This window comes from Apteryx mantelli, chromosome 4, assembly GCF_036417845.1.
Source record: "Apteryx mantelli isolate bAptMan1 chromosome 4, bAptMan1.hap1, whole genome shotgun sequence".
Taxonomy (NCBI): Eukaryota; Metazoa; Chordata; class Aves; order Apterygiformes; family Apterygidae; genus Apteryx; species Apteryx mantelli.
In genome coordinates this window covers 46,000,616-46,016,242 of record NC_089981.1, presented here as the reverse complement: position 1 = coordinate 46,016,242, position 15,627 = coordinate 46,000,616, and the positions used below count along the sequence as shown (strand labels likewise).

Sequence of the window (15,627 nt, the reverse complement as noted above, 5' to 3'; positions counted from 1 at the left end):
GTCATTTCTGTCCTAGCATACACAATAGTTTCACTTTGCTGTATGCCGTGGTACCTTACCGATTTTTCCTAATGAGCTTGTTTTCTTGCAGCCCACTTCAGCTCCTCTTGTGCCAATGGTCCTCTTTGGTCAAGGCAGAGTCCATCTCTCCCTCCTTCCCAAATTGTTCCCCATCTATGCCTTCCACCATCTTTCTTCAGCTGGATGGGCAAGTTCTCACTGTTGAACCAGAAATACTTCAGAGAAAGCAACAGGAGAAAGTTTTGACTTCCCCCTCTTAAATTTTCGGCAGAGATTAGCAGAGCAAGCCCTTTCTTTTCTGGGAGGACCACGGTGACCCAGTTGCCAGCTGACCACATGGCCTCTCACAGCCTCCTGTTTGTGTGCTGGGGTGTGCGTTCCTTGTGGCTGGCTGCACTGACTGTGTTCTGATACCTCCTTGCTAGGTGCTGGCGCTCTGTTTCGTTCTGATCCTGGGATCCATGATGCCCTGTCTCCCTGAGTTCTCCTCAGCATCACAGACAGTGAAAGCAACACCAGCACCAGATATTTACACAACTAGTAAGAGTGAGTCTAACGTAGCACCTCCCATTAATCCTCTCAAAGCATTTCCAACTCTTCTCCCTACGCACAAAGTTCAGGGGTAGCATCCTCCCCTCAGCACCTGCCCTGTCTGCTGGGGTGCTGGCAGGGGGAGGTTCCTGGCCTCTTGGTGGTGTGAGCCCTGATAGCAGCACCTTGTCTGGACCTATTTTCATTCTCTCCTAGTCATTGTCCCAAAAATGACAGATACTAATAGATAGACCATAAAGGAAAAGTCCCAGGGCAGACTGATTGTCTTCTGGAGAGCCTGTGTGTCCAGGGGAGCGTTTGCCTCACAAAACTGGGGGGAGTGGGGTGTCCAGTAGAGCAGGCCTCCTGCACAGTCGCACATGGACTAGGCTATAGTTGGGTGAGCATGTGCTAACTACCACACCCTGTGCATGAGCCCTTGTCCTTGCTGTTAACCCACACTCTCCTTGTTTCCAGTTCAGTCACGGAGCCTCCTGTTCTATGATGATGGTGCTGGCTCCTTAGAAGAGAGCTACAGTTCCTTCCTAACCATGGATCATCCTGAGGGGTGGGAGGCTGAAAAAGGGCAGTCTGAAGAGCGAAGGCCTCATCTGGCCAGGACACATGAGACAAACAAATATCTGAGCAAATCCCAGCTGGAGGGTCCTGACCAGAACCAAACTGACCCAACTCTCACCCACCTCAAAGAGCAATTCCATGAGAGGTAAGCAGGTGGTGGCCACCCTCAGAGCCCCAAACCACATCATGATGGCTGAGAGGGACCATCAGACATGTCCCCTCCGCTCAGAGCTAAGGGCAGCTGAGCTCCCTGGAGCAGGCAACTAGTTAAGGAACAATGGCTGAAGGAGGCCACTGCTGGCAGGGGACATAAGAGCAAGTTTGTTTCCCAGAGCAAAAATCTGGGACTTCCATAAAGTGGTGTCCCTCTGGCATAGAGCTGAGAATTAGGGGACTCAGGTGGTCTCAGGTTTGCTGGTCATTCACTGCCCTGGGAAAGGGCTCCATCCTGATCAGAGCAAACCAGCTGGGCACAACAGCAGGGAATATGCCCAGGAGGGTGCAGTGAACCTTCACTGATGTCGTGTCTTTTCTTTTTCCCAGGGAGACAAGCTCCAGTGAGACAGCTGAATATTTGTAGCAGCTGCTGGACCTCAAGGCCTCATCAGTCTGATTGCAGGATTCCCTCCTCACCGAGCAACAGAGGGAACTTGGCAGGAGAGGACGCTGCATTCAGATGCTCCTAAACTGGCCTTGGGTTCAGCTCCTCCCCTTCCCATGGCCCCCTTAGTACTGCTCTCTCTGAGGGGAGTCGCAGGACTGCCAGAACCAGCAGTAAAAGACTGGCAAAGTCCTGAGACACCCTTTCCTCCTGGCCTTGTCTCCTGCTTGAATGAGCACTACCCTATGGGTGTGGGCTCACCCTGGAGTGGAAGGAGGTCAGAGGAAAGCCCCCAAACTATTCAGCACATTCCCCAAAGCCTCCAGACCAAGGGGGCTGTCCCCAGGCATGTTCCCCTCAGTTACATCAGATGCACCTGAAGGAGAGAGAGTGAGTGCTGGGTTTACTGCCCTGCCTGAGGGACTCAGGGGTGGGTGATGCTGGGGTTGGAGAAATGACTCTGGAGAGTTTGAGCTCATTCCTTCCCCTCCATCTGTTAATATACTTCTGCCTCCCTTGAGAGAAAACCTAGTTCTTCATTGCTCTAGTTTTCTCTTGATGGATGTGCCTACATAACTTCCACGCCAACTATCTGCAAAGATCTGCACACAAACGGAGTGGGGGAGACAGATCCCAGACTCAGATAAACCACCATAAAAATTAACTGGCAGCTTCTGGGCAACCAGAGCTCTCAGAGATAGAAGACAATTTCCCCCCACAACCCACTTCTTCCCTTCCTCAGCACCCTTGCTCTGGTAGGGTGATATTTCCCTTTCTGTCCCCAGCTTGGGCCCTACAGTGCAGTGCTAACCAGGTCAGTGGTCTTCCAGCTTTCCGTTCTGCAGCCTGCCCTCTGAGAGCAGGTGGGAGAAACCCACTCCTGTAATCTGCTCTCCTTCCCAGCTCTCCATTCCCAATTCTGCATCATGCCAAACAGGGCCTGTCTAGGAACCACCAAGAAGAGCTCTGCAGCATCTTGGAGGGCTGTGACTGGGAGCCATCATTCCCCTCACATCCTCCGTGCATGCAGCAGAGTGTTGTGAAAGCCACTGAGGACATTATGCAGGCAGCTCTGGTGACAGGCGCTTCTGTCAGGAAAGAGGTGACAGGCAGTGGAATTGGCTGGGGTCACCAAAGACTGTTTTAGGCCTTTTTCTTATAAGTGCTGGCACCAAAGGTACCAACCATTTGCCATACCGCCCTGCAGGCCGGACTTGCTGAGTGTGGTGCTGAAACAACCTCATCTCAAGTCAGTGCCATCCCCCTTTAGCACCCAGACATCCATTTCTGTCCCTTCTCCCTCCCAGGAAAAGCCCTGCTGAAAGATTCAAGTGTCCCCTCACTCCTGTTCCCTTGGCTGCCTTTTGCTGGAAGGACAATGTGGGACACAAGCGCCTGAGATCAGGGATGTGCCTGTTGGTCCATATTTGTATGTGGGAGTCCCTGTGTGCTCTGCCAGGTCTCACAGCAGACTCCCCTTTGACTTGTTTCTCTTGAAAGGCTCTCCCTGCATTGCCACAGGCTCTCCGCCAGCCTTTCCTCTCCCCTCAGACCAGGAGAGAGGAGGGCTCCCTGGAGAGGCAGCATGGAAAGACTGGAAGAAGTGAGGGAAGGGCCCTCGGAGCTTTCTCTCTTTTTTCCCCCTTTGAAAAATGGTTTTGCCCCCTGAAGCTATTTGGGACAAATTTGGACACAGCTAGCCACAACCATATCTGCTTGGCCAATGGGGTAGGGAAGAGGAAGGCCTTCAGCACAGCTCTGCTCCTCTCAAGGTTCACACAGATCCACTGGTCACCAGATACCACTGCACTCCCCGTCCTCTTCCTCCACCCCAGCACAAAGAACCACTGCCAGGCCCAAGCACACCCTCCTCCACCCCAACACTTCCACTGTGCATGCCCCCATGCCTCCCACTCACACAGTTGTACAGAGACCAAGAGCAGAATTCATTTGTACATAGTGAACCTTATTTTGTATTATTGCCAATCCCTTAAGATATTGTATTTTGGAGACTCTCAGATCCTATTTTCAGTATTGTATTTTATTAAGAATTAGTGCGGGCTTTGCATCTATGAACTTCTTTCTTGTTAGCAGCTCACTTTCCCCCTATACTCCAGCAGCTGCCTCTTTCCTCCAGTTTTTTGTTTTGTTTCGTTTTTTTCAAGACACCTTTCCCCCTCCTCCTATCACTTGCTCTGCATTTGCTTTAGAGAAGCAAAATAAAAATAAAATAAAAAGATGCAGCATCAGCCCTGGGTTGACAGGTCCTTTCATTCAGGCATGGTTGTCATGTGAGCCCACATGCACAGCTTCTCACCTTGTGCTCCCTGTCTGTCCCATTTTCTAGTCGTGTGCAGAATTGCTTTAGTGCTGGGACCTCATGCACAGTGCCCATGGCTAGAAGCAAATTGCAAACTTGCACTGTGATTTCTTTTGCAGTTCTGGACAAAACAATAAGGTGCAATGGGCTCCTCTGATGAGAGGGGAGTCTGCTGTGCTGGAGTCCGTGTGGCAAAGGCAATGCTGGTAGTACTGTGACTCAGGTGCCATCTCCTTTGAAGCAATACTTAAATCCCTTAGTGAACTGTAAAAGTAGAACAACTGCACTCTGTTTGCTACAGACTTGAGGCTTGGTTGTCTGTTAACCTGTACATCTGATAGTTCATTTACATCTGCAAAAAGTGATAGGTTACATCCTGATTTCATATGAAACACAGGCAATTGGGAGCTGGTATCTTCATTTTCAAACAAGCTCCAAGTGGATTTGTTAAGATTTGGGCACTGAAGCAGCTCCTCTCACAGTCAGCAACTCCACAGCTGGAAGGGAGCCAAATCAAGAGGCAGTGGGGTCTTGGAAATGCTAAAAGGGGCTCTGTCTCCTGCCTCTGCCTGGGCTGGTACAGCTCTGCTTGTGCCACCTCAGCAGAGGGGGGGTTTTGCCACAGGAGGGGGATATGAGGCTCAGTGCTTCCAACGATCTCTTTCTGGGGATTATGATTTCTCTGTAAGGATGAGTGAAGCACTAATCCAATGTCACCCATTTATGACAGGACTGGCTATAGAACAGGGCTTGGGAGAGAGAGGAGCTCTCTTTTCTTGGCTGGGTCTGTACTGTTGAGATGGGGTTTGATGCAGGGTCCATGGCCAGTTAATCTGACACAGGTTTTACAGAGCTGCTGAAGAACTCCCATCCCCTACACACACCCATAGACACAAGGAAATGCCTGTCTTTCCCTGCAGTTTGTGTCCGGGGCCAGAGCTGCATTCATGGGATGCCTACGAGCAGGTGCTGTGCAGAAGGTGGGTGACAGTGTTGTAAGAGGAGGGCAGGAGGGCCAAGGAGGAGACAACAGGGTTGACAGAGGGAATATGCTCAGTGATCCTATTGCAGCAGCTCCATCCCACTTGGATCCTTTCTGAGAGGCATGTTTCCTGCATGACTGAGGTAGTTTTAAGTAGTTCTGACATTTTCCCTGTGGCACCTTGTCCAAAAGCAGCCTCCTAGCCTTGTGTTAGTGCAATGCTGAGCCACCTTTGCCCACTGTGTGCGGTGGTTTCTCCCTGCACTTGCCAGATTTCGTCTGAGGGAAGGGCCGCTGCCTTCATTCCCCCTAAGAAATGTCAATGAACTCTTCAGACATTACCTTCAGGAGATTCTGGCCTTTTTCCTTTGCACCCATTCTGAAACATCAGGGGAAGTCAGTGCAAGGGGAGAGCTCTCAAAAGGATGTGTTCTCAGGCTTCTGCCCCTTTAACATTGATGTGGCTCTAGAAACCGGAACCCCCACCCATCAGGAGCAAATTTCCCTTCATCTTGACAAATCCTCTTGATTTTGCAGCCTACTGCATAATCCTCTGAGCTGCTCAAAATAGTCACATTAGGATCTTTGATCCCTGCTATGTCTCTCAAAATGCAGCCAGCCAATCACACCTACCAATTTGGCTACAGCAACTAATTAGAGCAGAACAAGAGAATTAGCAAAGCAAGAGGGCACCTTCTTTACAAGTCACCTTCAGCCTCACTCAGTTATGCTTGGTCTACTCCAAATGCCCACAGACATAAACTCTGCCACTCCAAGTTGTTTTTTTTCCCCATTTAGGGTCATATTTCTTAACAAGCCTGTGCACTGTCAATACGTACAAGTCCCGAACAAAAGAACACTAACAGAACACAGTCTTCATTTTTCAGAGACAAATTATTCCAAATTGTTCTCTGTTACCAGGCCAACTCGAAAAAAAGAATTGACTTTGCAGCTCAGTGCTGCAGAATGGGCCACTGGTGGTCTGTGGGAACAGCATAACTGGTACATTGATTCATTGTAAAAGGACACATGTCATTAGAGTTCTCTGTAGAGCATCTCTGCTCTCTAAGTCCAGCATGTTCCCTCTTGGTGTTACTGTTTGGGGTTGTACCTGATAGTACTACCAGTTTTCACACAAGTCCATCATCAGATAGGCAAGGTTTGGTTCTGCTTCTTGGCAATGAGCCTGTGCTTTTGGACATCTTTTGGGGAGACCAGAGTGCAGAGCTATGAACAGTCATGACAGTGCATGTAATCAGGCAGTGATCACAGCTCTTAACACCCCCCCAGGCTCACCTGTGCTTTTGAGGGCTTGTTAATGATGATGGCACCCCTGGCCAGATGCCAGTCAAGCCTACAACCTGGTTTGGATTTTGAACCTTGGTGCTGATATGGGGCTTATAGGTGAGCGAGGTGGAGGTCTCTCTTCCGGTGCCTGGAGGAGAAGACTGTACGCTCACAGAGCTTTACTCACGGAGAAACACCACTTACTAGAAACCCAGTGCCCTGTCTGTGACCTGAAAAGCTGAAGGGAGGAAGGGGTCCATATTGCAACCCTGAGCTGTCCTTGTGCAGTCCCACATGCCCACACAGAAGGAAATCCATGCTCAGGGAGCTGGAGAAGCCCTTACCCACCTGGGCTCCAGATGAGTGAGCAACCCAGGGTATCCTGGGCACCAGGAGGACAGGACAGACCTCTGGGCCACCCTATCCCCAGATAGTATCTTCCTGCTTTTCTAGAAGCCAGTAAATCAGGGAGCTCTAATAACAGTCTCCAACTGAAGGCCAAGGTAAGAGTGTTCCCTTCAGTAACAAGTAACATGAAATCTCCTGCAGAGAAAGCGGGACAGAAAGAGATGCAGAAGCCTGAGCAATCCTTTACCTCCCCCTCTTACGGGCTATTATATCCCATTATGGCTCCTTTTCTCTCTGATGCCTAACAGGCCAGATATATGCAAGCAAAATCTGAACATGTTGCCTGTATGACAGCTGTAGAGTTTGGCACATTAATAGAAAGGACAAAATCCTCTGCTCACCTCTCTTCCCCTCTGAAGAGGTTTTCTCCAGTACACAAACAGCCCCTACAGGAGGGCAGAACATACCTAGTGTCTTGTTCCTCTCTCCTCCTTGACAAGAAGTGCTGAGACGCCAGGCATTGCTGTACCTGCGCTCTTGCGAGGTGTCCTGCCATATGTACCTTCACTTCCCTCCTCAAAGCTGCTTTCCTATGGCCTCAGCGCAGCCATGAGCCTGGCCTCAGTGTAACCATCAGCAAGAGAAAAGCATCCCAGGTTGCTTTCCCTCCTTCCCATAGCTGGTGTTAATTCATCTGTCCCCCATAAGCAGCACCCTGAGAGTTCTGCCAGCCACGTGTACAATTCGCTCCCAGTGTCAGTCGGGCATCAGTGGAAATGTCACAGCACAGACACAGCACTAATAAACTTGCTGCAGGGGCAAAACTCAGAGACCTGCTTCCCAGCGCCCTGGCAGCGCGAGACCAGGGCTGCAGGCTTGCACCCTGGCTCCCCGAGCCCCTCCTGGGAAAGGTTGGGAGGAGCAGGGCGCCTCTTGGGGTGTCCCTGCTCTGCTCCCCGGCCAGTGCCGAGCGCAGCAGCCCGCTCCTGCCTGCCTGGCTAGCACCCTGAGGAGCCGGTGGCAGAGCAAGTCCCTGCACATTCCCAGGCCTCTGTCCCCGTCCCCCAGGGAGACCCTGCAACCTGCTTGGCGGAGCTCTCGAGGTTCATTCATAACTCTGTAAATCACCCATCACCGTACATCCTCCCTGGGCACCTCACTGCTGCTTACAAAACAGCTTTGGGATGGAAAAAAACCTGCCTCTCACCACGCTGTGGGGGCTTTCACTCCATTTCCTGACTGTTAACTGCCCCCGGCCCCACGGTCTGGCCAATGCCCTGCTGGAAGCAGAGGGGCCATCCTGGCTCAGCCTGTGGGATGAACCATGGGCTGTCTCAGCTCCCACAGGGAAGGCACCTTCCAGCTTGCGTGGGGTGACCTGCCAGTGGCCTGGCCGTCCCCATCCTCAGCATGGCAGGCACTGGCTCGTTCAACCCAAAGGGACAAATCACACTTGTGATAAAATCCCCAGGGTGTGGGAGGGTGGGTGCAGCATTAACTCCTCTCGAAAGCAGCCTGACTCTGCCCCGCACCTGTAGCCCAGTCAGCAAGCACAGGCAAAGGCTGGGTAGCTGCGATGTAACTTGTGGCAAACGGGGGGACACCCCCACACTGAGGGGCTGCGAACCTCAGGGCAGGCAGAAAAATATCACCCAGGGCTCCAGAAGGGGGTGAGAAACAGCAAGATATGACTCAGCTCTGACTGCTGGGACAAACCAGCCTGCATGCCGGTCCCGCTGCGGGTGGTGAGCCCTGGCCCCAGTGGCAGACCCTGCGAGGGAGGGCAGGAAAGGGGAAGGAGCTGCCAAAGCCCACTCAGCGGGGGCTTTGCTCTCCTGGCACCGCTCTCCCCAGCTGTGCCCGGGCTCCCTTAACACCAGCAAGGTACCTGCTGTATTTCTTTTCCCACAGTCTTTTCCTGTTCTTGATTTCCAAGTTGCTTGTGAGCAACGCGAGGCAGTAAAGCACAGCCACAGCGCAGCGTGAGCAGGGAGCACGCTGGCAAGCTCGCGGGCAGACCTCAGCTCCAGCAAACAGTGCTGATGAGCCTGGCAGCAAGGGAGCAGCGACTTCCCAGGTGTGAACTCTGCCTGGCGAGGGTGCCTCAGGGAAGGCTCACGGGGAGGCAAGCCAGGGAAGGGGAACAAAACCTCTGCGGGGGCTGCCGGGGCTGAGTCACGCTGTGGGAGGGGAGCGTGGCTGCCCAGCGAGTCACGACTGTGCGGGGGAGCAGCCGGGGGGCTTGGGGGCTGGCAGTGCTGGCTCTGCAAGGCACAAGGACCCGCGAGGGGCAGGACGGAGGGGTAATGTCATCGTGACACTTAAGACCGGACAAAGCTTTGGTGTCTTGAACTGGAGGTGCCTATCATGGTTCCTGGGGAAAAGCACGGCCCTTTCCCAGCTCCTGCTTCTTTCTGCATTCAGGCCAGGAGAGGTGTGGGAGCATCCCCTTCCACAGCTGCCTGGAGCAGAGGTGCCACAGACACCTGTGGATGAGTCAGGGAGCTTGGTGAGAGGGAAAAGGTGCTAGTGAGGACTCCCAAAGTGAGAAAATAGTAAGAGGAGGCTGAAGACACTCTCCAGCTCCCGTTCTGCCATGGGAAGACAGGCAGCATTGCTGGGGTTAGAGGTGACAGTTGTACAGTCTTGCTGTAATACATGATTATAGGACTTTGCCATGGGCAACTGATGCAGGGGGTGGCCATTACAGACTTGAGGCATAAATATCCCAGTGCTCAGCAGGTGAAGCCTCAGTATATGAATCTGGGGCAGAACAAATCCAAAACAAGAAGCCATAAACATAGAGGAGCTTTGCAGGGATCTCTCAGCCCAGCTGGCATCCTGCAACACTGACATGGGCAAAGCTAGGGCAGGCCAGAGATGGGACTGGGGTAACAAAGTCCAGTCCCAACGAAGGACAGGCAGACAGTACAACTCTCCTGATGGCTGTGGGCAGAGGCCAAAAGGGCCTTTCTACAGCTGGACACAAGGACTGGAGAGGAAATGCCTTAAATTAGCAAAAAGCAGGGATAATTTGTCTTCCCAAGCGGCAAGGAGCAGAGTAAGCTTGCTGGGAGGAGGGGGCCCATCTACGGAGACACCTCTCGTTGGGTGCCACTGCCCAAAGCCGGAGGACCCTGGCCCTGGGCAGATCTCATCCATTTTGGACAGAGGGTCAGAGCACCAGGTAGTTTGTTCTGCTTGGGCTGCTGTTGTGCAGCTTTTCAGGGGCTCTGACTTTGCCTGAATGTGTATATTCAGTTAATATGAATGGCTCAGATTCACCTCGCTGAGCATCCCTCGGAAACTAGCATATGCCAGCCTGGCTGCAAGCAGTGAGGAGTGGCTGATGTTGTCAACCTCCTCTGTCTCTCTGGTCTCCAAAGGGTTAAGTGCCAGTTTCCGAGTGTGACACCATGCTCGCTCAGTGTAGCACTCCCCCCTCTCCACGCATAGACATGCACACACTCACTCTTTCATTCTGCTTTGTCTTTTGAGGGCTGCTGCAGGATCGGTGCACTGGTACCTTCCTTGCTGCCTTCCTCTCCCTGCCTCTTGAGTTTGGCTGCTGCTACAGGAGACACTGAGCAACGTGCCTGGCCCTGGGGGGGACTCAGCCCTGGCCCCCAAAGAAGTCATCCTGGGCTCTTCTTTGCCTGCAGGGAGCATTGCCCTCCCTGGACTCGCTCTCTCCTAAGACCCCTTTTCCGATCAGGATTGTGTTTTCTGCTCCCTCCTCGTGCCCCTCCTGCCCTTGCAGTGACGGCACCTCTGAGGAGCAGCACCGACGTTTCTAGGTTTCCGTGAGTTATTCCTCCCCTCCAGGTTCCTCCTGTTTCGCTGTGGCAGGGCAGAGGAGACAGACGGAGGCTGAGCTGCAGAGCCTGAGCTGTGCAAACTGCTATCCAGAGGCTGATAAATATCACTGCAAAAAGTTGGACTGTTGCCCCACTGATTTTCTCTGTGATTCTGCATCCTCAGGAAATTAAACCTCACCAGGATCGTCCTGAGGCCCTGGGGAGGCAAAGCAAAGGAGTGCCGTGGGACCGTGCTGGGCTGGACTGAGCTACTGAGCGGTTTGGGGCAGCAGAGCAGGATTCCCTGCCTGGAGACACATCTCACCTGAGCATGGCCGAAGGTCCCAGGAGCTGGAGAGACTTCACCCCGGCCAGGGGTGACAGCGAGGTGGCCAGGGGGGCCACAGCAAGCGTCCTGGGAACGGCAGATGCAGAGAGCGCTGGGCGAGCGCAGTATTCAGGCCTCCACAGCGCGGATCCTGCCTGGGAGGAGATGAGAGGGGCCCAGGCTGTGGCAGAGGTGGAGGAGCAATTCCTGCACTTGGCCATCAAAAAGCAGATCTCTTACAGGTAAGAGCCCCCGGGTTCCTGAGTGCCCTGGGGCTGGGTGGAGGAGTGGTGCCAGCCCTGTCCTGGGGGATCTCCTTCCCAGAGGCCCAGGGAGCAGGGGCAGCTCTTTCCAGTGGCCACTGGTACCTTCCCCAAGTGAAATGTCCCTCATTGCTGTGTCGTGGTTGTTTCTGAGGAAACAAGCCCTTCTGCACCTGGTGCAAACCACTATGTGCCTATCATGGTCGGTAAGGGTGACAGCCTGTCTGGCAGGGGTCAGTGAGAACTGGTATCTCCCTGCACATGCTGAGATTTGTCCCTTTACCTCTAAAATCTAGCGCAAGAACCAATGCGCTCCTTATCCCTGGCATCCTTTCCCCATCACAGCCATCTGACCACAGGGACAAGGGGACTGGTTAGTCCCTGCCTTCCCCACCCATGCAACAGCCCTGTCTCAGTGGCAGTTTCCCCCTTGTCACCCTTACAGGCCCCTTATTTTTCCTTCTACCCAACTGCTTTTTCCTGTCCCAGGGCTGTGGTCTCTCCCAGGCCCTTCTCCCTGTGATCTGTGCCCAACAGCCTCCCATGAACTCTAGCATGATGCTCTGGGCTGGACAATTCCCTCTTTCCCTGCAATGCTGGATTATCGCGGGTTAGTTCATTGGATAAAAAGAACTTCTGATAAAATCAGTTCCCCTCTTACTCTTCCACCCTGAGGCTCCTTGCTTGACTCCCAGGTCCAGAAGCCTCGATCCCACCTGGGGAGGAAGAGCAGTGATGCAAAGATGAAGGGGCTGAGGTTGGGGCTCAGGCTGGAAAGCCTTTGGAGACACATTGCAGCAAGAGGAGTATCTGTCCCAACTCTTGCTGTAACTCTTCTGCCCCAACTGCTCTGCTTTCAACTCACCTACCTCTGCTGTAACCAAGAAAAATCCATGGAGACGAGTGATTTTCATAGCTCCCGGGGAGCTTATGGGAGCCCTTGCCTGCTTATGCTCAGATGAGCTCCTATTTCTAACTGCAGCCAAGCTGTCCAAAATCCTGCTTAGGTCAGCCCCTCCAGGAGTGCAGCACTACTTTTTCTCCTGCAGGAAATAAGGTCTTGTGTCTCATTTTCCCCTTTCTTACACCATTTAAGCCCTAGGTTTTGCAGAATGGCTCTCAGGTCTTCCTGGTGTAAGTAGAGAGGGATCCTTCAATCCTGCACCTGCCCAGAGCAAAAGTGAGCACATACAGTATCACCCCTGGGCTGCTTGTGACTGTCTGAGGGACTGAGTCAGGAGGAAACGAGAGCTGCCTCCTTACCTTTCTCCTGAGCTGGCTTGGCTCAGGGATGTCTTTGTATCCTCCCGGGCTCAGTGTGATGGTGGGTCATTCAGTGCTCAGAAAGTGCCAGATAGTTTACGAGCAGGCAGGAAACCTGCACTGAAGATCTCAGCACGATGCCTGCTGCCATGGAGGCATGTGCCGCAGAGGCTGGACCAGCACTCCGGTTGCTGGCTTGGGGTTCAGGGACTCTGGTGCGCAGAGCTCTGCTGAGAAGCAGACTTCCCACATGAGCTATCAAACACACTTGGTCATCCGCTGGCTCTGCTCCCATGAGTATAGCAGCCCTTCTCCCCCCTCACAAGGGCTGCAGTACAAACTGTGAGCAAATTGCTCTCTAATACTGAGTAATGGGAACTAATGGGAAGCTGTATTAGTGCCCACAGAGCAGGAGGGGCCCCAGAGCTGACTCATCTCAAGCAGTTGTTATTCCTGCAGCGGGTGGCGAGCAGGAGCCAGGGGTGGTGGAGTCCTTCGCCACACAGCCCTCTATCCTTGAGCCTTGCTGTGAGGTGGGGTGATATGCTGAGCTTGTGATCCTAATTCGGTTCCCGGGACTGTCTCTAAGGTGCCAAGCAGACCTGCGAGAGTTTCTGCTCTGATGCCAGGAAGGATGAGGGATTACTGTGCAAAATGCAGGGGGCAGAGCAGGATTTTCTTCTCTTAGCTGTCTTCCTCCAGATGTGCACGGTGCATCTCATGAACAGATTAGCCAGCTGCAATTATCCATACTCCCCAGGGAGGAAGGGAACATATTGCAACCTAATTTGATCAGCCTGAATTTGGTCCAGAATTGTCTAATATTGCTGGGGATTGTTTACATCCTGATATTCCTACCCCGGCATATCCACACATGCAGCTCTGCTAATATGCTTCAGTCTGTGCTGCCCTTCCGCAAAACAGTTCTGCCCTTCTGTCCCCTTGCAATAGGTTTCTTTGCAAGAGGCTTTGCTCTGAGACACCCTGTCCAACACTGGTTTTGCAGTGGGCAGTCAGGGTTAAAGGGGTTGCCACAATTACCTGAAGCCCCTATGGCGAGGGGAAGAGGTGGTATTCAGGATGAGCTGCTTCCTCTCCTGTCCTTTTCAGGCAGTTGAGTAAAGGGAAGGGGAAATATGGGAGAGGAAGTGTCTCAGGGTGGAAACCTGCTCATGCCATCCTGTGATGCTCACACATGGTCGGGTCTGGCTGCTCCCTGGGGATGGCATGGAACAGGCATGGGTTCACCATGCAAAGGGGAGGTGATGAGGGAGTCATTCTACAGAGCCAGGCTAACCTTGTGTTGGGCACTCCTCCCCTCAGCCCCTTCAGCAGCATGGCTAGCCCCGCAGTGGGAGAAGCCCTGGGGGTGCCCAGCAGAAATCCCCTGTGAGTGCTGCTAGATACCCAACTCTGGAGGCACTTACTGAACTCCTGTAAGGAGCTGAAGGACCTCCTCCATGGGTTGTGGCCATCACAGGTGTCCTCAATGTCGAGCGAAGGTTGGAGGCCCCAGTTCTTGTACTGCCAACCTGCCTGTTCCTGCTGGGACTCATTAGTCATCACAAGGGGCAGGCAGCATTAGCTGCTATATAAAGGTTTTGAAATGAACAGAAATGATATTAAGCCTATGGAAATAAAGTTCCTTCCATAAATAGCTGCTGTGGTGTGTGGAAGTGCCTTGGGCGGGTGGAACAGAGCTCAGCGCACAGGTTATATTTAGGGCTTTGAGTAGCAGTTTCGTGCCAAGCTTGTTAATGATGCTGGCTTGTGCACCAGATTTTCAGATACTGGGACAATTTTCCCAGTAGGGAGGTGCTTCTGCAATGCCAGAAGGACCCTGTGCTCTCCGTCACTGCAGTAAAAGCTGAGCAAGTGCCAGGCCTTTATGCTCAGTTACTGGAAAGTCACAGTGCTCCGCAAACATCACCCAGGCCGAAGTGCTCGGTCAAGGACTCTGAAGTTAGGCCTAGCTGCTGCTATGTTTAGGTGTCTTCATTATGGTTTTACAGTGGGACAAGAGCATCTCTAGCTTCCAGAGGGCATAGCACAAGCAGTGGAAATAAGGGCCATTTGCTGGCTTTATTGGCTTTACAGGCTTTGTTCTAGGACATACCCTAAAAACAGCTGTACCAGGAGTTGGTGCTGGGGAGTCCTGGGACACACAGCAATGGCAAAATCTCTGACTGGCCTTAGCAGCTCCTGACTGGCCTGCAGCTATGTGTCTGGGCTTGCCACTTGTAGAGCTCAAGTTTGCGGTTGTCTTTGGCACTTTCTCAGTTGCTTTCAGAGTGACATTGCTGCAATGGCCTTCTTCCACCTCCAGCCACCCAGCCTGTAGGGATGTTTACACAGGAGGGAAACCACAAGCACACAGAAACCGCGCAGGCTCCCTGCAGGCTATGAGTACGGGCGAGGAACGTGCTGGGGAGTTAGGCTGTTCCTCTTTTGCTCTTAGCCATCACTCCTGCCTTCTCAGGGCCACCTCCTGAGGCCTCCCTGATGCCAGGGCCTAGCACTGCCCATGCACAAGCAGAGCAGGGCTTGTCACAGGCGTCTTGTGGCAGTCAAAAAGGGGATTCCTGTACCCCTCTGTGCCCTCCAGCCAGGGCTTAGCTCCCCGCAAAGCAAAGCACGGTGTCCCCTTGCCCGTTCCGGTGTCTGGCACGCAGAGAACAGGGCCTTGGCAACTTGCAGGCCACTAACGAGATCTGGGGCATCTCAGTTCCTCGGCACAGTTATCCAGGTGGCAGGTAGGACGCCACTAATGTATCTCACAAGTTGTTCTGTGCCAGGAAGCTAAATATAACCCAGAGAGCTGGAGTGGGGGGGGGGGCTGCTTTGTAATGTAAATAGCAAGGGAGGACAGAGCTGGATCACAGGCCACTCAGCACAGATGCACACAGGGTAGAGGGGGAGAGCTGGCAGGGCCTGCTGGGGAGAGGAAGGTGGGAGCTGTGCCGCCTGGGGGAGCTGACTGCATTTGCAGCTCTCCGCTGTCTTCTCTTCCTCCTGCCTTCAGATCTGGCTGGGCTCTGGCTGGGTCTCTCCCTCTCAGTGCTGCTCACTGGCTCCATCTCACCTCATTAGCTGCTCTGCTACCCCCTTGGACAACCCCAAACCCCTTGGGAATTCAAAAGCCTCCCAGCAGCAGATGCCAGGGGCTGAACCCACTCTCCTCCAAAGCTACAGACCATTTACTGCGCTTGCCTGCTGGACTCTGAGAGTGCATGTAGCCAGTCCCTAGGCAGGGCCAGTGACAAACAATTCACTGCCCCTGGTGCTTTTGCAGTGACTTAGATCAAAG

At 53.1% G+C, this 15,627-nt stretch overlaps 2 protein-coding genes across 4 annotated transcripts in view; both read left to right on the top strand.

The window, feature by feature from the left end:
- Positions 1 to 3,981, top strand: part of CREB3L1 (cAMP responsive element binding protein 3 like 1) — a 49,787-nt gene extending 45,806 nt beyond the window's left edge. For 2 of the 3 annotated variants that reach the window (XM_067296412.1, XM_067296411.1), the window contains exons 10-12: positions 447 to 567; positions 1,030 to 1,276; positions 1,675 to 3,981. In XM_067296412.1, coding sequence (XP_067152513.1) covers positions 447 to 567; positions 1,030 to 1,276; positions 1,675 to 1,711 — 405 coding nt within the window. In that variant the 3' untranslated portion in view covers positions 1,712 to 3,981. The remainder of the gene's footprint in view (positions 1 to 446; positions 568 to 1,029; positions 1,277 to 1,674) is intronic. The other variant, XM_067296413.1, reaches the window with a different exon arrangement.
- A 6,994-nt stretch (positions 3,982 to 10,975) lies between these two features.
- Positions 10,976 to 15,627, top strand: part of DGKZ (diacylglycerol kinase zeta) — a 66,754-nt gene continuing 62,102 nt past the window's right edge. The window contains exon 1 of the mRNA XM_067296410.1: positions 10,976 to 11,036. The gene's annotated coding sequence lies outside the window, so the exon portion shown is untranslated. The remainder of the gene's footprint in view (positions 11,037 to 15,627) is intronic.